This window comes from Somniosus microcephalus, chromosome 2, assembly GCF_052327205.1.
Source record: "Somniosus microcephalus isolate GS21.2 chromosome 2, FLI_Smic_1.0, whole genome shotgun sequence".
In the NCBI taxonomy this organism is placed as follows: Eukaryota; Metazoa; Chordata; class Chondrichthyes; order Squaliformes; family Somniosidae; genus Somniosus; species Somniosus microcephalus.
Window position 1 is genome coordinate 16186535 of NC_140988.1, and position 27930 is coordinate 16214464.

General features: G+C 49.3%; 1 protein-coding gene across 6 annotated transcripts in view; it reads left to right on the forward strand.

The window, feature by feature from the left end:
* fam13a (family with sequence similarity 13 member A) overlaps window positions 1-27930 on the forward strand; it is a 255988-nt gene that overhangs the window by 189991 nt on the left and 38067 nt on the right. For 4 of the 6 annotated variants that reach the window (XM_086006667.1, XM_086006678.1, XM_086006641.1 and 1 more), the window contains exons 10-14: window positions 1745-1786; window positions 3706-3885; window positions 7779-8007; window positions 11280-11398; window positions 20954-21014. In XM_086006667.1, the coding sequence (XP_085862793.1) occupies window positions 1745-1786; window positions 3706-3885; window positions 7779-8007; window positions 11280-11398; window positions 20954-21014 (631 nt within the window). The remainder of the gene's footprint in view (window positions 1-1744; window positions 1787-3705; window positions 3886-7778; window positions 8008-11279; window positions 11399-20953; window positions 21015-27930) is intronic. The other 2 variants (XM_086006686.1, XM_086006650.1) reach the window with 1 other exon arrangement.

The window sequence follows — 27930 nt, forward strand, 5'->3', positions numbered from 1 at the left end:
CTATAATCTCTGGAGTTTAGAAGAATGAGAGGCGATCACATTGAAACGTATCAGATTCTGAGGGGGATCGACAGTGTAGATGCTGAGAGGTTGTTTCCCCCTGGCTGGAGAGTCTAGAACTAGGGGGCATAGTCTCAGGATAAGGGGTCGGCCATTTAAGACTGAGATGAGGAGGAATTTCTTCACTCAGAGGGTCATGAATCTTGGGAATTCTCTACCCCAGAGGGCTGTGCAGTATATTCAAAGGCTGAGATCGATAGATTTTTGGACTCAAGGGGAATCAAGGGATATGGGGATCGGACGGGAAAGTGGAGTTGCGGTCGAAGATCAGCCATGATCTTATTGAATGGCGGAGCAGGCTCGAGGGGCCGTATGGCCGACTCCTAATTCTTGTGTTCTTATTAAAGAGAGTGTATTAAATGAACGAAACAGGAGCCTGTTAAGAAATGTTTAACCTGTTGCATTTACTGCCCTAACTGCTGGGGTTTTATTGCTAAAAGAGAGCATTTTGAAGGCAAAGGTTTAGGCTGCATCACTTGAATTACTGGCATTCCAAAGGTATTTTTTTCCTTGTAAATCGCTGGTTGTTTCTGAAGATTATGCGCTCAATGACTGGTATTAATTTGGAAAAGCATTGACAGCACCTAAACCACTTGATCCCCTTTTCTTAATTCCACCCTTTCATGAATGCATGTTCAGTAATCGTGTTACTATCAACACCGCTGTAGGTTTATTCCACGTACTGCAACTTATTTTCCATTTTTCAAGACAAAACCTTTCCGTGGTTGAAGATTAAAGTCTTTCACTGCAGGATTTAATGTTCCTCTCCAGACCGCCCTTCCCTCCCTCCCATTTATCTCAATCTACTCCAAGTGAATTCATCTTCTAATACAGGGTTCAACGTTCCTCCCCGACCCACTCCTCTCCCTCCCGTTTACCTCAGTCTACTCCAATCAGACTCATAAGGTTAAATCCATTGGCCCTCACACTTCGAACACAGCTCCCACTGGGAGCACGGAATCAGTCAGTTCGTGCTGGTGTTTGTTTTTTCTTTACGCCCCCCCAATATCTCCTTCACATTACAATGATACCTGTCCTTTTGAGGCAGTGTTATAAGAAAGATAGGTGAGGGTTACCAAGATGGTGGCCCGGTTGCCACGGCAGTAACCTCTGCCCTGAGCAGCGGACAGTGCCGGTGAGCCGTACTTGTTCCGACAGATGGACTCCCATCGCTTCGGCGGTCGATTTAACCTAAATCCCGCCCGGCGAGATTGGGTCGGCTGCCTGGGTTGCCCGCCGCCCCCCCCCCCCCCCAACCACCCTGCCCAGTTTTACTGTCCATTGACTTCGATGGAACATAAAATGGGCCGGAGGCTGCAAAAGCAGGCCACCCACCCAATCCGGGCAGTTTCCCCACTTAAAATGGCCCCCTTTGTCTTAGAAAGTTCAAGCAAGGGCTCCGCGGCCATATAAGAACATAAGAATTAGGAGCAGGAGTAGGCCATACGGCCCCTCGAGCCTGCTCTGCCATTCAATAAGATCACGGCTGAGCTTCGAACTCAACTCCACTTTCCCGCCCGATCCCCATATCCCCTGATTCCCCTAGAGTCCAAAAATCTATCGATCTCAGCCTTCTGGAACCAGCGTGGCGTCAGCTCCGGACCCTCTTGTCTTTACTCTCTCTCACCCCTTTCTCCCTGGTGCATTAATGATCTTAATTGCACGTCTTCATTTGTCGTTACAGTACTCACGTGTCGTCAGTCAACAGCATGTCATCAGCAGGGGAGTAAGTGCACGTTATCTTCTGTTTCTTTAAAATGATAGGGTTCGCTTTGCGATTGGATATGTACTTGAAGGGGAACCAGTTGCTGTGGGGGAACGAGCAGGGGAGTGGGATTAATTGAATAGCTCTTTCAAAGAGCCGGCACAGGCTGAGTGACCTCCCCCCGAGCCGTAAACGTATATCGGTGCAACAAGAGCTGCCCTCCCCCTGATCCCCCTGCCTTCTTACTGCTCAGTAAGTGGGAAAAGGAAACAGTTCTCGTACGGTGCGGCCTTTGTTTTAGGGGCTCCGAGGAGGCCTCTGAACTGGATTGGGCAGACTGTCCCGGGAGGTCGCAGGATCGATCCCAGGATTGTACCAGGTGGGGCCAACTCGGGTCAATCCAACTCAACCAGGATGGCAATAGGCTACAGTTTGCCTCAGTTCCCTACGTTGGAGAAGGAAATAGCAGAAGGATTCCTGCTCCTAATCCCTGTTGACGATTTGAATGCACAACAGTCACAATATCTGGTACAGGAAACTTTTTTATCCGGCACCGACGGGACCGGCGTGGTGCTGGTTGATGAAAAAGTCCGGATTACAGAGAGGTATACTTACAAGGCACGAGAGCCCCGAACACAGCCACAGGTGCAGGAGCCCCGGTTACACGGCACTTGTGCAGGAGTCCCGGTTACACGGCCACAGATCCAGGAGTCCCTGTTGCACGGCCACAGGTGCAGGAACCCCGGTTACACGGCCACAGATCCAGGAACCCCGGTTACACGGCCACAGATCCAGGAACCCCGGTTACACGGCCACAGATCCAGGAACCCCGGTTACATGGCCACTAATATATATAGTAAAAAACTTACCTGAACCTACTCCTGAATTTTGCCGGTTAAGAGAGATTTCCGCATCAAGCTCTGCACGTTAATGCGATGTTACTGAGGTTAGGAAAGCAAGACCAGATTCATGAACTAAGCCAGTAGCCCCTGTGTTGATTCTGTGTGATGGGATGCTTATTGTGCGGTGTTGACATGGTTACGTTTATCGCGTAAGCAGTCTTAACGGACAAGAGGCTATCTCTGGACTGCCACATCGTCAGATTGCTTAACCCTTGCAAGGCTGAGCTCACCGAGCTGTGTCGTGGGGAGAGGCTTTCAGCTGGACGGAAAACTGGAAGTGGGCCGAGGCACGGCCAGCACACCCTCCTCGGCCTGGAGAGACACAACAGCTGCCCCGTGGCTGACCCAATGTGCTTCAACCCCCCGCCCCCCTCAACCACCCCCCCCGTCCCCTGTGGCTCTACAAGAACATGGCAGGAGGCCAGCGGCAAAGCTGAGACAGACGTCAGGTGAAAGGCCGCACAGCTGCGACAATTGCCACTGGGAGAGAAGTTGCTTCCTGACCGACCCCCTTCTGTCGATCCTCATATTTATTGCCTGACATTGGATCGTGCATTTGGCTCTTCCGGCTCCTTTGTCGTCTCTTGCACTGGGTTTATCTGCAGCTTTTGCAATGAAGCTTATCTTGCCCAAGCTCAGAGGGAAGTTTGGTCACCTAATTGGCAGTTATTCATTATCAGTAAAATCTTCAGGCTCTTGGTTCTGTGCCATATGTGCGTGCTTGTGAATGTGTCTGCGTGAGTTAGTGCGTGTGAGTGTGTGTGTGAGTGTGAGTGTGTGTGCGTGCGTGCAAGTGTGCATGCACTTGTGTGTGTGTATGTTTGTGCGCATGCAGGCGTGTGCATATGTGCACATGTGTGTGTGTGTACACATGTGCTTCTGTGCATGTGTGCGCGCGTATGTGTCTGTGCTCTTTTGGGATTGTACGGTGGAGTTTGTATATATTTTAGCCTGAGCTGATTTCACATTATAGGATCCTTATTTTTCAAAGGGGGCAATTCCTGCAGCCCATTGCTCAGCAGCTCTGTGTGTTTGCAGTTTTATAGAAAGGACCATCCGGTCAGCAGTGGAACAGCATCTCTTTGACGTTCATGGCAGTGGGGGTCAAAGTTCAGAGGAATCTGAATCGGGGACATCTTTGTCGACTGCAGCAGTCTCTGCGAGACAGAGGAGGAGACATCTGAAAGAGCAGGATGAATCTCGGAGAAGCAGAGAAATGTAGGAATGTTTTCATTACTATTCTTTGATAAGAGTGCACATTTTAAACCAATATATTTGACGGAAGATCTTTCACAGCATTTGAAATAAGGATAGATTATAATTGAATCTTGATAATGAATGTCAATGCACTGTTTGTATGTATAAAACTGTATGGTTTATGTGTGTATATTTAAAATATAAATGAACCATTGATAATTTAAAAACTAGAGCTGGTTTGATGCTGATGGTTTAAGAACAGGAATGAGCTTCCTTCATGTGAAGTGATATTTCTGCACTGCATCCAAAGGCAATTTTATTCAGGTGAATTAGAAAATCCCAGCCCTCCCACCCCCCCGGCCCCCCAAATGATTAAATAAACACGCTTTATTCTTGCAGCTCATCCTACATGCGGTTTTTCTTTCTTCCTATTGCCTTCTGTGCAAGTGCACCAGTCCTCTGACCTGTGGTTCGTCCCAGGGCTCGCACCCTCTGTGGGCGTCACGGCAAGATCACGACCCGTGCCAAAGGTTCCTGCCCGAACCGTATCCGAGGAAGTGTGCGAGAGTTGGTTCTGTGGGGCTGACTCCTTCGAGCTCTCCCCGCCTCCCTTGGAATATACTTGCCATAGAGGGAGTGCTACAAAGGTTCACCAGACTGATTCCTGGGATGGGGGGGATTGTCCTATGAGGAGAGATTGAGTAGACTAGGCCTATATTCTCTAGAGTTTAGAAGAATGAGAGGTGATCTCATTGAAACATACACAATTCTTACAGGGCTTGACAGGGTAGATGCAGGGAGGATGTTTCCCCTGGCTGGGGAGTCTAGAACCAGGGGTCACAGTCTCAGAATAAGGGGTCGGCCATTTAGGACTGAGATGAGGAGAAATTTCTTCACTCAGAGGGTGGTGAATCTTTGGAATTCTCTACCCTGAGGGCTGTGGAGGCTCAGTTGTTGAGTATATTCAAGACAGAGATCGATAGATTTTTGGATATTAAGGGAATCAAGGGATATGGGGAAAGTGCAGGAAAGTGGAGTTGAGGTAGAAGATCAGCCATGATCTCATTGAATGGCGGAGCAGGCTCCAGGGGCCAAATGACCGACTCCTGCTCCTATTTCTTATGTTCTCCCGATTACCGTTTACTGCCTCCACACAACAACGCAGCTCAGCATTGAGCAGAGCGTAGGGTCAGTCCCGAGCCCCATTACTGTGCGTACCCCGTGATGGGGTTTTTCATCATGTCCTGTGAATGCAGTCATTGAAAGATAGGAACGGGAGGAGGCCATTCAGCCCCCTCGAGCCTGTTCCACCTCAACTCCATTTACCCACCTTTGCTTCACATCCCTTGCTACCCTTACCTAATAAAAATCTAGCGATCAGTCTTGAAAATTTAGATTGTCCCCCAGCATCCACAGCCTTTTGGGGTGAGAGAGTTCCAGATTTCCACTACCCCTTGTGTGAAGAAGTGCTTCCTCCTGAACGGCCTAGCTCTAATTTTAAGGTTCTGCCCCCTTGTTCTGGACTCCCCCCACCAGCGGAAATAGTTTCCCTCTATCTACCCTATCAAAACCCTTTCTTTTTAAATGCCTCGATCAGATCACCCCTCAGCCTTCTAAAATTAAGGGAATACAAACTAAGTTTATGCAACCTGGCCTCATAATTTAAAAGTTTAAGTCCCGGTATCATTCTGGTGAATCTGCACTGTACCCCTTCAAGGCCAGTACACCTTCCTGAGATGCGATGCCCAAAACTGAACGCAGTACTCCAGATGGCGTCTAACCAAGGCACTGTTCAACTGAAGCATAACTTCCTCCCTTTGTATTCCAGCCCCCTTGATATAAAGGCCAACATTCCATTATTCTTTTTGATAACATTTTGTACCTGTGCACTTGCTTTTAGTGATTTGTCTACATGGACACCTAAATCCCTTTACTCCTCTACAGCCCCTAGACTCTCACTATTAACAAAATATATTGATTTGCCTTTCTCATATCCAGAGTGGGTGACCTCGCATTTGCCGACATTAAACTCTTTCTGTCATAGCGTTGCCCACTCACTTAGTCTGTCTATGTCCTTTTGTAACTTCCTCCTCCCATCTACACAACTCACTGTGCCTCCTAAGTCAGTTGCCGCACTTCAAAAGTCCAAAGCGCTGAGAGACGTTCTGGAGGTTCTGGGATAAATAAATGGAGGTTCTGGGATAAATAAATGGAGGTTCTGGGATGTATAAATGGAGGTTCTGGGATGTATAAATGGAGGTTCTGGGATGTATAAATGGAGGTTCTGAGATGTATTAATGGAGGTTCTGGGATGTATAAATGGAAGTTCTGGGATGTATTAATGGAGGTTCTGGGATGTATAAATGGAAGTTCTGGGATGTATTAATGGAGGTTCTGGGATGTATAAATGGAAGTTCTGGGATATATAAATGGAGGTTCTGGGATGTATTAATGGAGGTTCTGGGATGTATTCATGGAGGTTCTGGGATATATAAATGGAGGTTCTGGGATGTATAAATGGAAGTTCTGGGATATATAAATGGAGGTTCTGGGATGTATAAATGGAGGTTCTGGGACGTATAAATGGAAGTTCTGGGATGTATTAATGGAGGTTCTGGGATGTATAAATGGAAGTTCTGGGATGTATTAATGGAGGTTCTGGGATGTATAAATGGAAGTTCTGGGATGTATTAATGGAGGTTCTGGGATGTATTAATGGAGGTTCTGGGATGTATTAATGGAGGTTCTGGGATGTATTAATGGAGGTTCTGGGATATATAAATGGAAGTTCTGGGATGTATTAATGGAGGTTCTGGGATGTATAAATGGAGGTTCCGGGATGTATAAATGGAGGTTCCGGGATGTATTAATGGAGGTTCTGGGATGTATAAATGGAGGTTCTGGGATGTATAAATGGAGGTTCTGGGATGTATTAATGGAAGTTCTAGGATGTATTAATGGAGGTTCTGGGATGTATAAATGGAAGTTCTGGGATGTATTAGTGGAGGTTCTGGGATATATAAAGAGGTTCTGGGATGTATTAATGGAGGTTCTGGGATGTATAAATGGAGGTTCTGGGATATATAAAGAGGTTCTGGGATGTATAAATGGAGGTTCTGGGATGTATAAATGGAGGTTTTGGGATATATAAATGGAGGTTCTGGGATGTATAAATGGAGGTTCTGGGATGTATAAATGGAGGTTTTGGGATATATAAATGGAGGTTCCGGGATGTATAAATGGAGGTTCCGGGATGTATTAATGGAGGTTCTGGGATGTATAAATGGAGGTTCTGGGATGTATAAATGGAGGTTCTGGGATGTATTAATGGAAGTTCTAGGATGTATTAATGGAGGTTCTGGGATGTATAAATGGAAGTTCTGGGATGTATTAGTGGAGGTTCTGGGATATATAAAGAGGTTCTGGGATGTATTAATGGAGGTTCTGGGATGTATAAATGGAGGTTCTGGGATATATAAAGAGGTTCTGGGATGTATAAATGGAGGTTCTGGGATGTATAAATGGAGGTTTTGGGATATATAAATGGAGGTTCTGGGATGTATAAATGGAGGTTCCGGGATGTGTAAATGGAGGTTCTGGGATATATAAATGGAGGTTTTGGGATATATAAATGGAGGTTCCGGGGTGACTTTCCTCAGGTTTTCTCCTGCTGTAACTTCACCAGAAACTCCGCTCACTCGCGTCAGCGGGATTTCCACCAACCTTTTGCCAAAGTGACGGCAACTGAACGCGAGAAGATCTGAGGAAATTCACCCCCAATTATTATTATTGTGAAATGTCCCATTTGGTTGTCAAGTTGCCAGGTTGAGAAGGTTACTGAAACCGAAATAGCAGACGGCAGCCCCTGATTGCCATTTAGCCTCCTAATTGCTCCATTTCATTTCATTTTGTAGTTTGTTCAAACCTGCCTTGCTCCACAGGGACGACATCAACAAAGAGAATATTCCCTCTGCGTTCAGCACCAATGAAGAGGGCAGATCGGGGCTTCTAGAACCTTCCCAGCCCAGTGATAAAAAGCTAAAAGAAAGCAACGGCAGCTACATCGAGGAAGGCATGAAGCCAAAGAGGCAAAAATCAAGTTGTAAACTCTCTGAGCTAAATGAAAACCAGGATTCTCCAATGGTACGTTCCCTACCTTGCGAGGCAGAACGGTTCAGAAATTCCTCAGTGGGGCCACTATTGCTGTGATAACTCAAACACTGTTGGTCTTTTTGTACAGCGAGGTTGGTCAGCCAGCTAGAAAGCAGAAGGACTTGCATTTTTCTCGCGCTTTTCGCGGTCTCGGGACGTCCCAAAGCGCTTTACAGCCAATGAAGTGTCGTCACTGTTGTAATGTAGGGAAACGCGGCAGCCAATTTGCGCACAGCAAGCTACCACAAACAGCAATGAGCCAACGACCAGGTAATCTGGTTTTTTTTTAGCGATGTTGGTTGAGGGATTAATATTGACCGGGACACCGAGGGAGAACTCTTCGCAATAGTGCCAAGGGATTTTTGATGTCCACCTGAGAGGGCAGACGGGGCCTCGGTTTAACACCTCATCCGAAAGGTGGTGCCTCTGACAGTGCAGCGCTCCCTCAGCACTGCCATGGGAGTGTCGGCCTGAATTACATGCTCAAGTCTCTGGAGTGGGGCTCGAATCCACAACCCAACCATGGCTCCCGATTCACCAGCTCCACTGGTATGAGGCCCGTGGCCCAATATTGGGGAAACCTCGGGCCTTACCATTTGGGCGTAGGGATCTTATTGGCTGCTGCGTTTCCTACATTACAACAGTGCCTGCACTTCATTGGCTGGGAAGCACGTTGGGTTGCCGTGTAAGGTGCCATATAAGTGCAAGTTCTTAATAGTATTGGAGGTAGGGTGAAGGATGACGGACGGTCTTTGTGCAATATTGGTGTCCTGGTCTGCACAGAGAGCACGTACTTTTGGTTGAGGCAGTCTTCTCTAAGCAAATTTGTAACTAGCATAGTCAAAAATTGTGACTAACGCCAGGAACGATTCACTCAGATGCATCGGAATGAAAGAGTTATTTGGAGCACTGGATTCTGTGGATTTCTTTCATTCAAAATGTAATCTTGATAATAAGCGTGGAACCATTTTCCAAGCGCACTTTTGTTACATTCGCCATTGCATACAACACGACACTGTCCAGAATGAATCCCCATGCCTGTACCGTGTACATTGAGCCAAGTTTTGGGAGAATTTAAACCCTTGTGGGAGACCCTTAGCCCTCCCACAACCTTTGATAAATTCAATCACTACTGACCCAGGCTAAAAACCCTGTGTGGTAAACCACTGTTGTTGTTGTTGTTGTTGTTACACACTGTTGTACCTATGCATGCCTCAACATGCCTCGGCTGGCTCCACCCACACAGGCCCAGGTATAAAGGTGATTGACCTGCAGCCCCCTGCCTTCTTGGAACCCAGTCAACCACGAGAGGCATGCTCTGTTCTTTGCTAATAAAAGCCTTTAGTTACTCTCTTAACTCTCAGTCTTTTATGAGTAATTGATAGCGCATCACCCTGTGAACCAGTGCAGTTTTTGTTCTAATACATACACCCACAGCCCCTTGAAACTCTTGTGTAATTACGCGAATGCACTCTCCAAATGACACACAAAGTCACTGATAAAGATCTTGTAACCAGAGGATGTAAAGGTTTTTTTTTTAGTTTTTCTTCACTCCTCCCCCCGCCACCTTCAATCAGCGCTCCGTCAGCTGCAGCATGAGTGCCGAGGCCGTGAGATTTTCTGTAATTCGTGTGGTACGACACAAGTTCTCCTCCAGCATTCCCCATATGAGTCTCCAGACTAAGGCGAGATCGCTCAGAGAGATGCTGAGCTGGGATGGTAGAGGGTGGGGCGGGGTGGAAAGCAAAGTAAAGTCGGGGACCCTGCCAGACATCTAGAAACGTCAGAATAACATTGTCAGCTCCTTCAGGCAATTCTGTTCTTCAGAAAAAATGTGCAGTGATTCCTTGAAATGCAATGAATACTAATTCGAACACCACAATATTAAAATTAAAATATTTTTTAAATGTGAAGGACAAGGCTTCTTCGGCTGCACCTCCCAAACCCACGACCTCATCCGAATAGAAGGACAAGGGCAGCAGGCGCATGGGAACACCACCACCTCCAAGTCACACACCATCCTGACTTGGAAGTATATCGGCCGATCCTTCATCGTCACTGCATCAAAATCCTGGAACTCCCTCCCTAACTGCACTGTGGGAGCACCTTCACCACATGGACTGCAACGGTTCAAGAAGGCGGCTCACCACCACATCCTCAAGGGCAACTAGGGATGGGCAATAAATGCTGGCCTTGCCAGCGACGCCCACATCCCATTAAAAAAATGAATAAAAAACTACATACAGCACTTTGTGATATCAGTAACATGATCATTGTTCTCCTACCGACTTGATTTCTTTTTCCTGTCCCTGTATCCTACACTTCTCTCCTACAGTTCCATGATCATCAGGAGCCCGCCTCCCCAAGTATTTTGCCCAAGAGCCTGTCTTAGTGGGTGTTGGCAGGCTGTCCAGCCAGTCCCGCCCTCAGCCCATCCGTACGCGCGCGGGGGGGGGGGGTGGTCTCTGGTAATCAGATGGGGGGGCAGGGTGGGCCTGGCCGATTTTCCTTTCCCTGACACACCGGGGGGGGGGGGGGGGGGGTCACTCTTGTCAGTTGTCGCAACCCACACAGCTGAACTGGCTTGCGATCAGCTAACACGACGCAGAGTGGGGTGGGGCGGGGGGGGGGGTCGAGTCTCGGGCCTACCTGGCCTGTACGGCTCGGCTACTTAGTGGGTCAACCAGCTGAAGCCATCAGCAGAGCTGGAGTTGGGATCGGTATCATGGATCGTGTCGTTGGTTCAGTATCGATTGTTTGCAGTTTCTGATTCTTTCTTTGTTGCTGTTAGGAAATAGATAATCTTTGAGTGAACTGAGTGAAAAGCAATGCAGTTTTAAACATCTAACTGGGCAGCCCATATGAAGTTCTGTCCGTAAGAACATAAGGAGCAGGAGCAGGAGTAGGCCACAGGGCCCCTCGAGCTTATTCCGCCATTCAATAAGATCATGGCTAATCTGCTTCAAATCCACTTTCCCGCCCTATCCGCATATCCCATGATTCCCTTAGTGTCCAAAAATCTATCGATCTCTGCCTTGAATATACTCAGTGACTGAGCCTCCACAGCCCTCTGGGTTAGAGAACTCCAAAGATTCACCACCCTCTGAGTGAAAAAATGTCTCCTGCGCTCAGTCCTAAATGGCCGACCCCTTATCCTGAGACTGTGACCCCTGGTTCTAGACTCTCCGGCCAGGGGGGAAACAGCATCTACCCTGTCAAGCCCTTTGAGGATTTAGTTTGAAGTAATTTTTTTTGTTTGGCAGCTCATGGAAAGCAGCAGCATTTCTACATCCTGGCCTCCAGATCCAGTCCTCGGCGTGTCAGGGCCCGGAGGCGGGCTGAATTTCCTGTCTCAGCCAGAAGACGCGACTGAGCGAGAGAGGTAGGGTTTTCTCTGCACAACCGAGCAGTTCCGTTTTTTCTCGTTTTCTCATTTTGCTGCGACAGTGTTGTTACAAAGGAACATAAGTAACATTAGGAACAGGAGTCGGCCATCCCAGCCCCAGTCAGTTAGGTCATGGCTGACCTGTACCTCGAATCCATTTACCCGCCTTTGCGTCAGATCCGTTGACACCCTTGCCGAACAAAAATCTATCGCTCTCCGTCTTGAAAGACCCAATTGACCCAGAATCCACAGCCCTTTTGGGGGGGGAGAGTTCCAGATTTCAGCCACCCTTTGTGTGAAAAAGTGCTTCCTGATTTCACTCCTGACTGGTCTAGCTCTAATTTTAAGATTGTGTGGCCTTGTTCTTGATTCCCCCTCACCAGAGGAAATCGTCTCCCCGTATCCAACCTATCGAATCCTTTTATCATTGTAAACACCTCGATCAGATCACCCCTCAATCTTCTAAACTCAAGGGAATACAAGCCAAGTTTCTGCAACCGGCCCTCATACTTGAACCCTCTCGGCCCCGGTATCGTTCTGATGAATCTGCGCTGCACCCCCTCCAAGGGCAGTATATTCTCCCTGAGGCGCGGTGCCCGGAACTGAACACAGTGCTCCTGCTGGGGTCTGGCCGAGGCTCTGTACTACCGTGTGCGCCTCCTGGTGGCAGGTTGCAGAGCAGCATTGCATGAGCAGGGGGAACAAGCCACTTGCCTGCTCGTGCAGTTGAGGGTTGATGTGTGTGCTGTGAGGAGAGCTAAAGAGGAGGGAAGATTACAGCCTCCCCTTTGTTTTTAGCAATCCGAGATGCGGTTCCTATTATTGATTGTGACAGATACCGCGTTACCTCAGACACAATTGAAAAGTGCTGCAACTGTCAAAAAATGCAGCAGTAATAGTGTCCGAATCAAATTATTCTGATGCCCTTAAGAGTAAGGTAGCCAAAAAAGACCTTGGATTTATGTAGTACCTTTCACCTCCTCAGGACATCTCCAAACTTCACAGCCAATACATTACGAGCTGGTATGTATTTTAATATGGCAGCCATTTTGTGCACAGCAAGATCCCACAAATAGCAAGATAAATTATTGGTTAATCTGGTTTGGTTCATAGATAAATGTTGGCCAGGCAATTCCCCTCCTTTATGTCTACCATAAAGGCAGAGAGGGTCTTGATGTAATATCTCATCTGCGACAATGCAGCAGTCCTTCAGCGCTGCGCTGAAGTTTGTGCTCAGGTTCTGGAGTAGGGCTTGAACCCACCACCTTCTAGCAGCTAGAGGTCAGAGTGCTTCCACCTGAGCTATACACTTCTAGACCAGTGCTAAAATTAAACCTTGAGCCTTACTGCTGTCTCCAACACTTTCACCAAGTTTTCCAACATGCTGAGCTGCTGAGTGGCGTGTCCTTTAAAGACTGCGGCATTTATAGTCATTATTAATGGCCCAGAAATTCGGCTCTCCACAGGTGAGTACGCACGGGGTACTCACCCGTAGGCCGAATGGAATTGCCGGTTTCCTGCATGCACTGCGCATGCGCGGGAAACCGGCACTTCCGATCCTCTGAACGAAGGGGTTCAGAGGTCGAACGCGCACGCAGGAGAGGCTGCGCGTGTGCTTTGAACTTAGGTTTTTTTTACAGGTTTTCCCGGGAGGTTAAGCCTGCAGGATTTACACATTTAAAAAGCAGGTGTAAGGCCTGCTTTTTGCAAGGTAAGTGGTCAATTAATTAAAATTAAAACATTTTTTCCACAGGTTTATTATTTTTAAATACTTTAAAGCAATGTAAGTTTATTTTTAGCCCCGTTATAATATAAAATTATTTTTTTCAAAAATTTAAATTATTGTTTAACATAGTTATTTAATGTAATTTATAGTTTATTTAAAAAGTGTGATGTTTTTTAAAAATTTATTTGAAGGTTTACTGCTATTTTGGGCCCGTAGTATTTATAAGTTTTGACAGGTCTACCTGTCAATCTTATGAATGGGCTTTTCCCTCCTCCGATTGGCTGCCCATGGCTCACGTGATCCCAGGGGACGCATTGCACTAACTACGCCCCTGGGACACGCAAGCACAGCGCGCCGGCAGCTGGGCCAGGCCCCGGAGCGGAATTCCACGGGGCCCTACAGCTCAACGGGCCGGCGCGCTAGGTAAGTGCAGGTCGGGGGCTTGCACCCGCGGGAAGCCCCCAACCCGAATTTCTGGGCCAATATATTGGGCACTGCTTTGTTGTATCTTTAGGATAAATCTTTAAGCCGTAAGTGTACGGAAATATCGTAGTTATGGACTGAGGCCTGAACTGATAATCCAGGGACCGTGAGGCCTCCTCGCCATCCCACCATGGCAGTTTGAGAATTTAAATTCAGCTATAAAAAAAATCTGGAAAATAAAATAGCATCAGTAAACGGGACCATGAAGCTGTCGGATTGTCGTAAAAAACCCAACTGGTTCGCTTACTGGTTCACTTTCCTTCCTTCAGGAAAAGGAAACCTGCCAACCTTACTATATGTGACTCCAGCCCCTCACCAACATAGTTGAGTCTTAACTGCCCTCGAAGGTGGCCTCACAAGCCCACTCAGTTGTATCACGAAGAAGGCGGCCCACCACCACCACCTTCTCAGAGCAACGAGGCGAGGCAGCCAGATTTAAAAGTTGCACACCCGACGTGATGTCCTTGATGCGCTATCAATTACTCATAAAAGACTGAGAGTTAAGAGAGTAACTAAAGGCTTTTATTAACAAAAGAATGAAGGTCTGCCTCGAGTGGTCGACCGGTCCAGAATACAAAGGGGCTGGGGAGCAGTCACCTTTATACTAGGACTTGTGGGAGGAGTCAGCTGAGGCATGTCCAGGCATGTACACAGTGGAATACAAACAGTGATTTACCACATTCACCCCTTGTTTAAAATTGAGTCCGGCGGGGTGAAGTGCATTAAAAGTTAATGTATTGGAGTCTCTCCGGAGGTCTTGTCTGCCGCTGTGATCGGCGTGGCGACGGCAGGGGTAGTGGAGCTTCCGGCATCGAGTCCCGCGTAGGCTGTGGCACAGGCGTGTCGTCCTCGTAGATGTCGAGCGGGTCGCTGGGCCCAGGCCTGCCGTCTGCCGGGGCTGGATATCAGATCGTGGGGGGAGGTGGTAGTGAGTAGTGGGTTACTGCGGCCCCCAAGGGTGCAAGGTCTCTTATGGAGACTGTGTCCTCCCGCCCGTCCGGGTATGCAATGTAAGCATACTGGGGGTTGGCGTGGAGGAGGTCGACCCTCTCGACCAGGGGGTCCGTTTTATGGGTCCTCGCGTGCCTTCTCAGTAGGACCGGCCCTGGGGACGTCAGCCATGGCGGTAGCGATGTCCCCGATGTGGACTTCCTTGGGAAGACAAACATTTTCTCATGAGGGGTGGCGTTAGTGGCAGTGCAGAGCAGTGACCGAATAGAGTGGAGCACATCGGGGAGCACATCCTGCCAGCGGGAGGTTGGAAGGCCCCTAGACTTTAAGGCTAGCAGGGCGGCATTCCAAACTGTCGCATTTTCTCTTTCCACCTGTCCGTTCCCCCGGGGGTTGTAACTGGTGGTCCTGCTTGTGGCAATACCCCTAGTTAGCAGGTACTGACGGAGTTCGTCACTCATAAACGATGAGCCCCGGTCGCTATGGATATAGCTGGGGAAACCGAACAGGGTGAAGAGGTCGTTCAGACATTTAATGACCGTGGCACTGGTCATGTCCGGGCAGGGGATGGCGAACGGGAAACGGGAGTACTCATCAATAATATTGAGGAAGTACACATTGCGGTCGGAGGAGGGGAGAGGCCCTTTAAAATCAACGCTCAGGCGCTCGAAGGGGCGAGTGGCTTTTATCAGGTGGGCCCTGTCTGGTCTATAAAAGTGCGGTTTGCACTCAGCGCAGACTTGGCAGTTCCTGGTCATGGTCCTGACCTCCTCAATAGAGTAAGGCAGGTTGCGGGCCTTGATGAAGTGGAAGAACCTGGTGACCCCCCGGGTGGCAGAGGTCATTGTGGAGGGCCCGCAGTCTATCGATCTGCGCGCTGGCGCAGGTGCCACGCGATAGCGCATCCGGGGGTTCATTGAGCTTCCCGGGCCGGTACAAGATCTCGTAATTGTAGGTGGAAAGTTCGATTCTCCACCTCAAGATCTTGTCATTTTTGATTTTGCCCCTCTGCTTGTTGTTAAACATGAAAGCAACTGAACGTTGGTCAGTGAGCAGGGTAAATCGTTTTCCGGCCAGGTAGTGCCTCCAATGACGCACAGCCTCCACAATTGCCTGGGCCTCCTTCTCAACAGCGGAGTGTCTGGTCTCCGGGCCTTGGAGGGTTCGTGAAAAGAAGGCCACGGGTCTCCCCGCCTGATTGAGGGTAGCGGCCAGGGCAAAGTCGGACGCGTTGCTTTCCACCTGGAAGGGGATGGATTCGTCCACTGCGTGCATGGTGGCTTTGGCAATGTCTTCCTTGATACGGTGGAAGGCTAAGCGGGCCTCTGCCGTCAAGGGAAAAGAGGTGGACTTGATCAGCGGATGGGCCGTGTCCGCATAGTAGGGGACCCACTGGGCATAATAGGAGAAAAACCCTAGGCACCTCTTCAGGGCCTTGAGGCAGTGGGGCAGTGGGAGTTCCATAAGGGGACGCATCCGGTCGGGGTCGGGGCCGATGACTCCGTGTTCCACAACACAGCCAAGGATGGCGAGGCGGTTTGTGCGGAATATGCACTTCTCCTTGTTATATGTCAGGTTCAGGAGTTGGGCGGTGCGGAGGAATTTTTCGAGGTTTGCGTCATGGTCCTGCAAGTCATGGCCGCAGATGGTCACATTGTCCAGATATGGGAAAGTGGCCTGCAATGCATTTTGATCTACCATCCGGTCCATCTCCCTTTGGAAGACGGAGACCCCGTTGGTGACGCCAAAGGGAACCCTAAGGAAGTGATAGAGGCGGCCGTTTGCCTCAAAGGCAGTATATTGGCGGTCCTCAGGGCGGATAGGGAGCTGGTGGTACGCTGATTTCAGGTCAATGGTCGAGAAGACGCGGTACTGCGCGATCTGGTTGACCATATCAGCTATGCGGGGGAGTGGGTAGGCGTCCAGCAGGGTGTAGCGATTTATTGTCTGGCTGTAGTCGATGACCAGGCGCTGCTTCTCGCCGGTCTTAACGACCACAACCTGGGCTCGCCAGGGGCTGGTGCTGCCCTCAATAATCCCTTCCTTCAGGAGCCGCTCCACTTCGGTTTTAATGAAAACCCTGTCCCCGGCACTGTATCGCCTGCTCTTTGTGGCGATGGGCTTACAGTCGGGGGTGAGGTTAGCAAACAGTGGGGGGGGGGGTGACTCTGAGTGTGGAGAGGTTGCACCTGGTGCGCGACGGGCAATTTGGGAGCTGCTGGCTGCGGACTGTGAGTGGGGGTAGGGGTCCACCGTACGCCATCGTAACACTTTTAAGGTGGCACTGAAAATCTAACCCCAGCAGGACGGCAGCGCAGAGGTCGGGCAGGACCAGAAGTTTAAAATGATCGTACACGGTCCCGTCTACTACGAGTGTCACTACGCAGTAGCCGCCGATGTCCGCCGACTGGGACTCGGAGGCCATAGAAATCCGCTGGTGCGCAGGCAGGACTGGGAGAGAGCAACGCCGCACCGTGTCGGGGTGGATGAAGCTCTCCGTGCTCCCAGAGTCAAAAAGGCAGATTGTATCGTGGCCATTTACCTTAATGTCCATTGTGGAACTGGCCAGCTGGTGCGGTCTCGCTTGGTCCAGTGTAACGGATGCCAGCGTAGGGGTCGGTGTGTCGCTGCGGGTATCAGATGAGGCGGTGTTGGGGGCCTGCTGCGTTCCGGCTGTCGTCCAAGATGGCGGCGTCCATGATCCCCATGTGGCTGGAGGCGTCCAAAATGGCTGCTGTACCGGTGGTTCGCACATGGCCGGGGAGGCCCAAGATGGCGGCCCGCATGGCCCACACGCGGCGCTGCTGGGGTTCGGGGTGGCTTTGGCCCTGCAGACGTTAGCGTAGTGTCCCTTCTTCCCGCAGCCCGAGCAGATCGCGTTTTTCGCCGGGCAGCGCGCTCTGGGGTGTTTTGCCTGGCCACAGAAGTAGCATTTCTGGCCTTGGGGCACTGCTGTCTGGCCTTGGGACACTGCTGCGGTAGTTGGGCCGTTGCTGGGGTGTGGCTGGGGTGGCACGGCGCTATGAGGTGGTCCTACCGTGTCCCAGGCTGTCATTCCCCGCGGCGTCCACGGTGCAGAGGAGTAGGCATCCATGCCCCGGTAGGCTGCATCCAATGATAGTGCGAGTTCAGAGGCCTTGTTGAGGTCGAGGTCACTCTGCTCCAACAGTCGCTGTCGGGTGTAATTGGATCTGTGGCCCGCTACAAAAGCGTCCCGGATAAGTTCCTCTGTGTACATGGCGGCCTTTACATCCTTACAACCACAGGCCCGGCCAAGCACAGACAGTGCCTGAAGGTATTCCACGGTCGATTCCCCAGGTTGTTGTTTACGACTCCCCAGAAGGTGCCTGGCGTACACTTCGTTCACTGGGCGCGTGTACTGGTCCTTGAGGAGCTTGATAGCGTCCGCGTACGAGGTCGCGTCTTGGATGACCGAGTACACTCGGTGGTTCACTTTGGAGGTCAGGACATCCAGTTTGTCCTCGTCCGATTTGATTGCTGCGGAGGCGGTCAGGAATTTTTCGAAACACTTAAGCCAGTGAGTAAACTTGGTGGATGAGTCCGCCTCCCGATGATCTAAGTCCAGGCATGCTGGTGTGAGGATCTTCTCCATTATAAAAATTTTGTTAATAAAATTGATGCGCTATCAATTACTCATAAAAGACTGAGAGTTAAGAGAGTAACTAAAGGCTTTTATTAACAAAAGAATGAAGGTCTGCCTCGAGTGGTCGACCGGTCCAGAATACAAAGGGGCTGGGGAGCAGTCACCTTTATACTAGGACTTGTGGGAGGAGTCAGCCGAGGCATGTCCAGGCATGTACACAGTGGAATACAAACAGTGGTTTACCACAGTCCTACTCTCAACTCTGCCTGGCCTGGAGCGCTCGTAGCTCTTGCGCTTCAGATGTGAACTAGACCTTGTGGAGCCTTCCAGCAACAAAACACTCCCCCTTTTGGTGGTTTATCAAGTAATTTCTTGCAATGAGCCACCTGTTCCAAGCCCTCCTGACGTAGAGGTCATCGCAATCGCTTGGCATGCTGCCAGCTGCCTCTGGAAGAAGGAACAGTGTTATTCAATCCTGCGCCTGCCTCCATTGATGCGATGGTCTAGTTCACATCCGAAAGGCAAGGAGCACAGGCACCCCCCCAGGCCAGACAGAGTCAAGTGTAGGACATCACGTCCAGTGCTCACCCTCACTGTCACACTGCACTTAGACCTGGGACCGCTGGCCTTGACCACTGCCCAATGCTAAAACACAACCTCCGCCCCATGCACCAGAGACCCACGCAACTGCGTTAGAAATTACAACGTGGACACAGGCCGTTTGGCCCAACCAGTCGGTGCTGGTGTTTATCCTCTGCACGCACAGTAGTCCTACTCCCAGTGCCCGCCCTGTTCCCGTAATCCTTCATTCCCCCTTTTTCCTTCAACCATCCATCTAACCTATTCTTAAATGTTGCCAAGGTCTCTGATTCAATCACTCAGCGCCGCTCGTGCATTCCACAGCCTCACAACCAATGCTCCCTTTAAGCTGCACAGTCGCACGGCCACGCAGCACTCCAGGGGACTGGCGCGGCCGGCTTTACAATGCTAAAAACAGCGCATACGCAGTACAGGAAACTCTCGATTTACCGGCGCCTAAATAACCGAAATCTCTATTAACCGGCAAAATTCAGGAGTAGGTTCAGGAAAGTTTTACTTCATATTAGTGGCCGTTCCTGGATCTGTGGCCGTGTAACCGGGATTCCTGCACCTGTTGCTAGGCAACAGGGACACCTGGATCTGTGGCCGTGTACGGGGCTCTCGTACCTTTTACTATACCTCTCTGTAATCCGGACTTTTTGATAAACCGGCACCACGCCGGTCCCGTCGGTGCCGGATAAAAAAAGTTTCCTGTATTTTGGATGGCCCGCGCAGCACGCAAGGCCAAAAAAAAATGACAGCCAACGTTGCTCACAGCCCCTCTGTGTCGGACGGGCAATAAATGCTGCCTCAATAGTGACAGCTACAGATAAAAAATAGACTTCTGTCACAAGGTGTATATACTGCTGACTACTCACCGGGCACCACCGTTTGCACACGTTCCCTTTTTAGGAAGAGGGAATCGCAGCCTGACTTTTTGTTCAGAAATCCCAGGGGTCATTTTAACCTCGGTCGATTGTGTATCGAATTGCCATGGATGGGAACATTGGACGGGGTGTATAGTGGACGGCCTATTCGATGGCACTCATTTTATCGTATCACTCAAAGTTAAAATGTTTCCCCCGCCAACCCCCCTCCCCTTTTGTCTCAGCAAGGCACCTCCACATGTCCTAGTTTGTCCCCGGGCGAGAATCACTTTGTTTATATTTGCAGAGCCTTGACATCGCATGTAAACTGACAGAAAGCAAACAACCAATCCAGTCGATGATTTGCTTCCTATACTGATAACGCTTTAGCTGAACTCAACACTTAAGCTTTAAATAAATAAACAGGTCGTGGGCTGTTTTTAGTTGTTTTGTGCTTTAGCTGCGCGAGAGCTCTTCAGTTAAAGACTTCTGCTGCTGCAGCTCGCTGTGGCGCGGCGGTAGCACTCTTGCCTCCGAGTCAAAGGGTCGTTGGATCGAGTCCCACAAAAGCTAGGCTGGCGCTCCAGTGCAGCGCTGAGGGAGCGCTGCACTGCCGGAGGTGCCGTCTTTTGGATGAGGCATTAAAACCGAGTCCCCGTCTTCCCTCTCAGGTGGACGTAAAAGATCCCACGGCCACTGTTGGAAGAAGAGCAGGGGGGAGTTCAACCCCGGTGTCCTGGCCAATATTTATCCCTCAACCAACATCGCCAAAAACAGATCATTTATCTCATTTGTGGGACCTGGCGCAAAATTGGCTGCCGCGTTTCCTACATTACAACAGTGACTACATTTCAAAAAGAGGTTCCATTGGCCGTGAAGCGCTTTGAGGCGACCCGAGGTCGTGAAGGGCGCTATATAAATGCAAGGTCTTCCTTCCTTGTCAGCAATGTTCCTTTTAAGCTACTCAGCCGGAGACCACGAGCAGCCGGCTTTTCAATACACAAACCGCTCGTGCGCGCTATTTTGAATGGGCCGGTGCCAAAAGATATAGGAGGGAACGTTGCTTGTCAGTAGCTTGTGTTAAGGTGAAAAGTAACTTTTTTTTTCACTTCGTTCACGGGATGTGGGTGTCGCTGGCAAACGCCAGCATTTAGTGCCCATCCCTAATTGCCCTGGAGAAGGTGGCGGTGAGCCGCCGCCACCTTGAACCGCTGCAGTCCGTGAGGTGAAGGGGCTCCCGCAGTGCTGTGAGGGAGGGGGCGCCAGGATTTTGACCCAGCGATGCCGTGCCCGCAAATCTTATTTGCAGTTTGATCTTACACGTGATTTGCTTTGTGTTACAGAAGAGAAAGTGCAAATGCATTCTGTGGTGGGGACCCTTATGATCACATTAAACTGACTCTGGTGAGTAATGAGAGTGTCATTTCTATAAATAGCATTATTATGTAAAAACGGAATATATGATGAATTATGAAGTAATCCGAGCTACCATTAACCATATTACTACTGTAAGGGGGGGGAATAATTCGGTTGCTTTGCGCCTAAGAGGGCGCTAACGGGGCGCACAGCAACTAGCGCCCGGGTGCGGCGCCGCCATGCCTCCCGCGAAATTCAGCAGGAGGTTAGTGGCGGCGCTAACCGGTAGCGCCCCACTCGCGCCCCGGCCGCAATCTTCGGTAGCGCCCCCTGACTTACCGCCGGACGCTATGTCCGACAGGGTCAGGGGGGCCTACCTGCGGCCGGGGCTATGCTATTAAAAGGCGAGGTGCGGGGCGGCCATTTTTGTTGCTGGCCGCCTGCCAGCACCTGCCTCCGCTCCCGTCCCCGGCCTCCTGACCCCCCGCGGAGTGCCGGCTGCGCTCCGTGAGCCCGGCACTTCTCTTGAGTGCCGGGCTCTTTTGCCGGCACTCCCGATCCCCGGGGGCCCAGCTGGACCCCGGGTTGCGCTGCGCAAGGCCCCGCCCCTTTAAGAAGGGGAGGAAGGCCTGCAGTACCGCGACACATAGCGCCGCGATATTCCCTCGTAGCGCCCCAAGAGGGAGGCGGTGCGCTTCCAGTAGCGCCCCACTTCCTTCTTGGGGCGCTACCACTCAATTTCGGTCGCGGGGACGCTAATTTTTCTGTGGCGCTAAAAGCCGGCGAAGTTAGCGCCCCAAAGGGGGCGCGACTCAATTTTTCTCCCTAAGTGTATTACATGGTAGTTTCTGTAATTTAGAATCCAGGTTCTAAGGCTGAAAGAAACATATGGGATCCTGGGCTTTTATCAAAAGACGTGTAGAGTGCAATAGCAAAGGAGTTATGCTAAACCTTTCTAAATTACTGGTTAGGCCTCAGCTGAAGTAGTGTGACCAATTCTAGGCACCACACTACAGGAAGGATGTCAAGGCCTTGGAGAGGGTGCAAAGGGTCACTAGAATGGTCCCAGGGATGAGGTACTTCAGTTATGTGGGGAGACTGGAGAAGCTGAGATTGTCTCTTTAGACCAGAGAAGGTTAAGGGGAGATTTAATCGAGGGGTTCAAAATTTTGAAGGGTTTTGATAAGAGTAGATCGGGAGAAACTGTTTCCAGTGGCAGCGGGGAGATGATGAGTCATTTTTTTAACGCAGCGAGTTGTTATGATCTGGAATGCACTGCCTGAAAGGGCGGTGGAAGCTTTCAAAAGGAAATTGATATACTTTTTTTTTTTAATCATTCATGGGACGTGGGCGTCGCTGGCAAGGCCATCCCTGAAAGGGAAAAACCTGCAGGGCTATGGGGAAAGAGCAGGGGGAGTGGCACTACTTGGATAGCTCTTTCAAAGAGACGGCGCAGACACAATGGGCCGAATGGCCTCCGTCTGTGCTGTAAGATTCTATGAGGTTAGAGCCCTAGATTAGTCATCAGGAGGAAACCCTACTGATAGAAGGGGCAGGATTTTCATTGGGCCATGGAGTCGGGATTGGAGGCGTGGGGGGGAGGGGTTAAAATCCTGAAATCGGGGGTCCCGACACCATCCCGCCCCCAACCCGCTTCCATGCCAGTTTCAAAGGGGGCGGGTACCCGCCCCGCACTGGGACCCGCCTCCCCGAGGCGGGCAGGGGATTAGTGCCAGTTAACTGCCTGTTAACAGGTAGTTTTTAGCCTAATCCCTATTTTTAAGGTAGAAGTGTGGGATTCCCGATGGCTCCAAACCACGCCAAGTTAGAGGAGACGGGCCGTCGGGTTGAAGGACTTGGAGGGGTCGCGATGTCGGTGTTCAGGTGAGTGATGTGTGCGTGAGTGCAAAGGTAAGTGTGTTTGGTGTGTCTAAAGTGTTTAAAGAAGTTTAAATTACCTTTTCTTACCTTTGCAGCCTTCCTTCCTTTAGGTCTCGGGAGTCTCTCATCTAACCGGCACAGAAAGCAGAATGGTTGCGAACTGTCGAAAGTGACAGCCTTCAGCTTTCTGTGCAGGAGAGATTTCTAACTGAGTCTGTGGAGACGGACTCGTGTTAGAAGTAAGACTGTCAGTGTTTGACAGCTTCAAAGAGCTTTCAAACGCTGATATTTCATCTGTCAAAACCTCTTGACAGATGAAATTTCAGTCTGTGACATCACCTGTTGCCGGGTGGCCCTTAATTGGCCTACTGAGCCCGCTGGGTGGGCTCAACAAGGTCAATCAAGTTAAAATCGCGTGGATTGGCCGCATCTCGATGGAGGCGGGACTACAACCCCGAAAGTTGTAGTCCCGCCTCCATCACATCCCCTGAATAAAAATCCAGCCCAAGGTGTTCATTTAGTGGAGTGAATCTTTCATCTAAACTAGAAAGAAAGAAAGCTCCTCAGCATCCCCAATCTCAGATATACTCTCTGGAATATAAATGTGATCTGATTTAGGATTTAAGCAACAATTTAGAATTTCCTGGGAGCAGTTAATTTATTTCAGTACATTCTTTAAATGCGTGCTGTTGTTTTATGGGGGCTGGATAGGTAAGAAAGATTTGCATTTATATAGCGCCTCTAACGACCTCAGGACGCCCAAAGCGCTTTACAGCCAATGAACTACTTTTGAAGTAGTTACTGCCCTTTCAGATGGACTTAAAAGATCCCCCGGCACTATTTGAAGAAGAGCAGGGGAGTTATCCCCGGTGTCCTGGCCAATATTTATCCCTCAACCAACATCACTAAAACGGATTATCTGGTCATTATCACATTGCGGTTTGTGGGAGCTTGCTGTGACAAATTGGCCGCCGCGGTTCCTACATTACAACAGTGACCACACTTCAAAAAGTACTTCATTGGCCGTAAAGCGCTTTGGGAACGTCCTGAGGTGGTGAAAGGCGCTATATAAATGCAAGTTCTTTCAATGGATGATTCAGCTCTGTTGCTAGGATCGACTAAACGTGCTTTTTAATCAATGACGGATAAAAATCAGTTGGGGGGGGGGGGGCGGTGGGGGCCGTGGGGAAATTGGTCACGGGCGATAGTGAATCGGAAGCCCGTCTTACACCCCGCCCGATTTCCTTTTCTGTTGACTTCAATGGGGTGTAAAACGGGCTGCCATTCCGCTATTGCCCGTTCTGCGCTACCGCCCTTTGACCAATTTCACCAGAATGTGCCACTGGGCATGTTACAAGTTATTGATGAAGTGAGCAGTTTTCGAGACAATTGGCGTCTTGCGTGTGTCCATGAGAGAGATAGCATCGTAACCCCTCGGGGCAGATTGGTGTGCTGATAATATTCTCAAGAATTTACTGCACATTTCCATCCTCGGGGCATGTTTTCCGTGCAGTAGGAAGTGGGGATTTGTTGGTACGGCTTTGAGCACTTCTGGTCCAATCTTGAGTGTAGGCAACTCTTGAAAGAAGTATAAGAAAGAAAGCAAAATGCTGCAGGTGCTAAATCTCTGAAACAAACACTCAGTGGGTCAGTGAGCATCTGCAGAGAGAACGGATGGGTTAAATTTTCAAGTGTGGATTCCGGTAAATGACGCCACTTTCCACCAAATTTAAGACCCCCCTGTAGAAATTCAGCCCATCTCTCTATTGAACAGTAATGATATTCAATTCAATTCAAATCGCTTTATTGGCATGATAAGGTACATCTTATGTTGCCAAAGCATCGAAAAACATTTATGGTTGAACACATAAACGCAGATTTATTCATACAGTGTATAAACAGATATATCCCTGAGTGTATAAATATACATTCGTATAATTTGTATATACTCTTTTCTTAGGTTTACTGGTTGTCCCTCTGTTTATGGCAAGCTGTAACATAGTGTGCCGCTAAGGTTACACAGTTTCTCTGTTCCCCTAGTAGGTATGGGAGTTTTTGGTCGTCATTCAAATTTCTGAATTCAGGGCATATTTGTGTGAATTTTTGGATGATTGTCCCTCTCTCTTCTCCCGTGAAAGCTCTGAATCACGGTGAGTGCAAGTCCAAGGGCACTGGTGGATTGGCTCACCTTTGAGTCAGTAGGTTGTGGGTTCAATCAAGCCCCACTCCGGAGACTTGAGCGTGTAATACAGGCTGGCCCTCCCAGTGCGGTACTGAGGGAGCGCTGCTCTGTCTTTCGGATGAGACGTTAAACTGAACCCCCATCTGTCCTTTCGGGTCAATTAAAAAGATCCCACAGTACTGTTTGAGGAGCAGGGGAGTTCTCCTGGTATCCTGTTCAACCAATTAGATGATCTGATACATCTGCCCCATTTATTCGGACGGCAGCTGTTGATGATTCTGCTATTCCCATTCACACCTCCTCTAGACACACCTTTTGTTCTTTTACTTATCCCATTACCATCCCCTTTTGCCTCGCACCATCATCCCTTTTGTCATTTAAATCTCTCCTGCCTCCCACCCTATCACAGACCTTCCCTTTTGTTCATTCCTCCCCTCCCCCCTTTCCCTGCCTCTGTAGTTTCTTAAAACCTGTTACATCTCTAACGTTTTCCAGTTCTGGCGAGAGGTCATCGACCTGAAACGTCAACTCTGTTTCTCTCTCCACAAATGCTGAGTATTTCCAGCATTTTCTGTTTTTATTTTAGATGATCTGACAATTTATTTCATTGCTGTTTGTGGGAGCTTGCTGTGCGCAAATCGGCTGCTGCGTTCCCTACATTACAACAGTGACTACACTTCAAAAAGTACTTAATTGGCTGTAAAGTTAAGGTCGTGAAAGGCGCTGTATAAATTCTTTCTTCTTTCTTTACTTTCTTTCTTTCTTTCTCTCTTTCCTTCTTTCTTTCCCAAGCCTCGAGTCGGCAGTCTGTTTAACTGTGAGTGCATCTTTGTAGCCTTGCCTGTAACCACTTTACTTGATCCCTGATGGTTTGGAAACTGGGATCAGCTCCCAGCACTGATTTATTTAGGCTGCACCGGATCTGTGCTCCCGAGTGAAAGTCCCTGGCACGGAATAAATGGAACCTCTTCAAAAACAGTGCAGTTAAACTCACAGAACCATTACTTAAAGAACATTTTCCCGAAGATTGAAAGCAATCTCAGAGGGGAAAAAAAGCTTTCAAAATGCCAGGTGTTGTTGCCTCCCTTTCCTTTTGGTGTTGAAGGAACTGGATTGGAAACTTGCTAAATGGACTTCAGCGAGCAGAATGAATTCAGTTGGTTGACCACAAATTTTTTTCAACAGCATTTTACGCAGCTGCCCCTCCCCCCTCCCCTCCCCGTGCATTTACACTGTAATTTGCTGTAACTTTGGTCTGAATAATTGAGACACAGTGGATCCCAGCGTCTTGTGTTTGTTGCCACGTTCAATTAGAAATAGTCCGCGAACCTTACAGTGAACAACATACGCCAGCACTGGACAGGGTTTTTTCAGTAATCTAGAATCTTTGACTTTTAAAGTTGCTTCATTTTGCTACGAGTGTTTAAATTTCAATTGAGTTTAAACTGATGAAGTAGATGCATTCGCATTTTGGCTGTGAAAGCTAACTATCAGCAGCAGCAGCCAATTTAGATTATCAACCAGACTATTTGGCGATCTGTAATAATATTCCTTTTATGCCAGTTACACTGCAGCTTTTATACTGACACAATGCAGTAGTGTAGTGCAGCGCTCCCGCAAAGCTGCTCTGCCTCCTCCCCCATGCGCGGCCCATTCAAATTTTTGCACCTGCGCGGTGTCTGCAGTGTAAAAGCCAGTGAGCGGCCTGCGCGGGACCTTACAGGCAACTACAGCTTAGCGAGAGCATTGGTGCAGTGGTTATGTTGCTGGACGAGTAATCCAGAGAAGGCGAGTTCAAATCCGACTGTGCTCGCTGACCTGCGTCGGCTCCCGGTTAAGCAACGTCTCGATTTCAAAATTCTCATCCTTGTTTTCAAATCCCTCCCTGGCCTCGCCCCCTCCCTATCTCTGTAATCCCCTCCAGCCCCACAACCCACCCCGAGATATCTGCACTCCTCTAATTCTGCCCTCTTGAGGATCCCTGATTATAATCGCTCAACCATTGGCGGCCGTGCCTTCTGTTGCCGAGGCCCTAAGCTCTGGAATTCCCTCCCTAAACCTCTCCGCCGCTCTTTCCTCCTTTTAAGACGCTCCTTAAAACCTACCTCTTTGACCAAGCTTTTGGTCACCTGCTCTAATTTCCCCTTTTGTGGCTCGGTGTCAATTTTTTTGGTCTTATAACGCTCCTGTGAAGCGCCTTGGGATGTTTTACATAGAAACATGGAAGATAGGAGCAGGAGTAGGCCATTCGGCCCCTCGAGCCTGCTCCGCCATTCAATGAGATCATGGCTGATCATCCAAATTCAGTACCCTGTCCCTGCTTTCTCCCCATATCCCTTGATCCCTTTAGCCTTAAGAAATATATCTAACTCCTTCTTGAATATATTTAATGAATTGGCCTCTACGGCCTTCTGTGGTAGAGAATTCCACAGGTTCACCACTCTGGGTGAAGATATTCCTCCTCATCTTAGTCCTAAATGGCTTACCCCTTATCCTTAGACTGTGACCCCTGGTTCTGGACTCCCCCGCCATCGGGAACATCCTGCATCTAGTCTGTCCAGTCCTGTTAGAATTTTATAAGTTTCAATGAGATCCCCTCTCATTCTTCTAAACTCCAGCGAATATAAGCCCAATCGACCCAATGTCATTCCTGCCATCCCAGGTATCAGGCTGGTGAATCTTCGCTGCACTCCCTCCATGGCAAGAGCATCCTTCCTCAGCTAAGGCGACCAAAAGTGCACACAATAATCAAGGTTACTACGTTAAAGGCGCTATATAAATACAAGTTGTTGTTGTTGTACTGTGGCAGTTTGAGAATTTGAATTTAGTGTTTAAAAATCTGGAAATAAGAAGCTGGTATCAGTAATAGTGACCACGAAGCTTTCAAATTATCATTAAAAA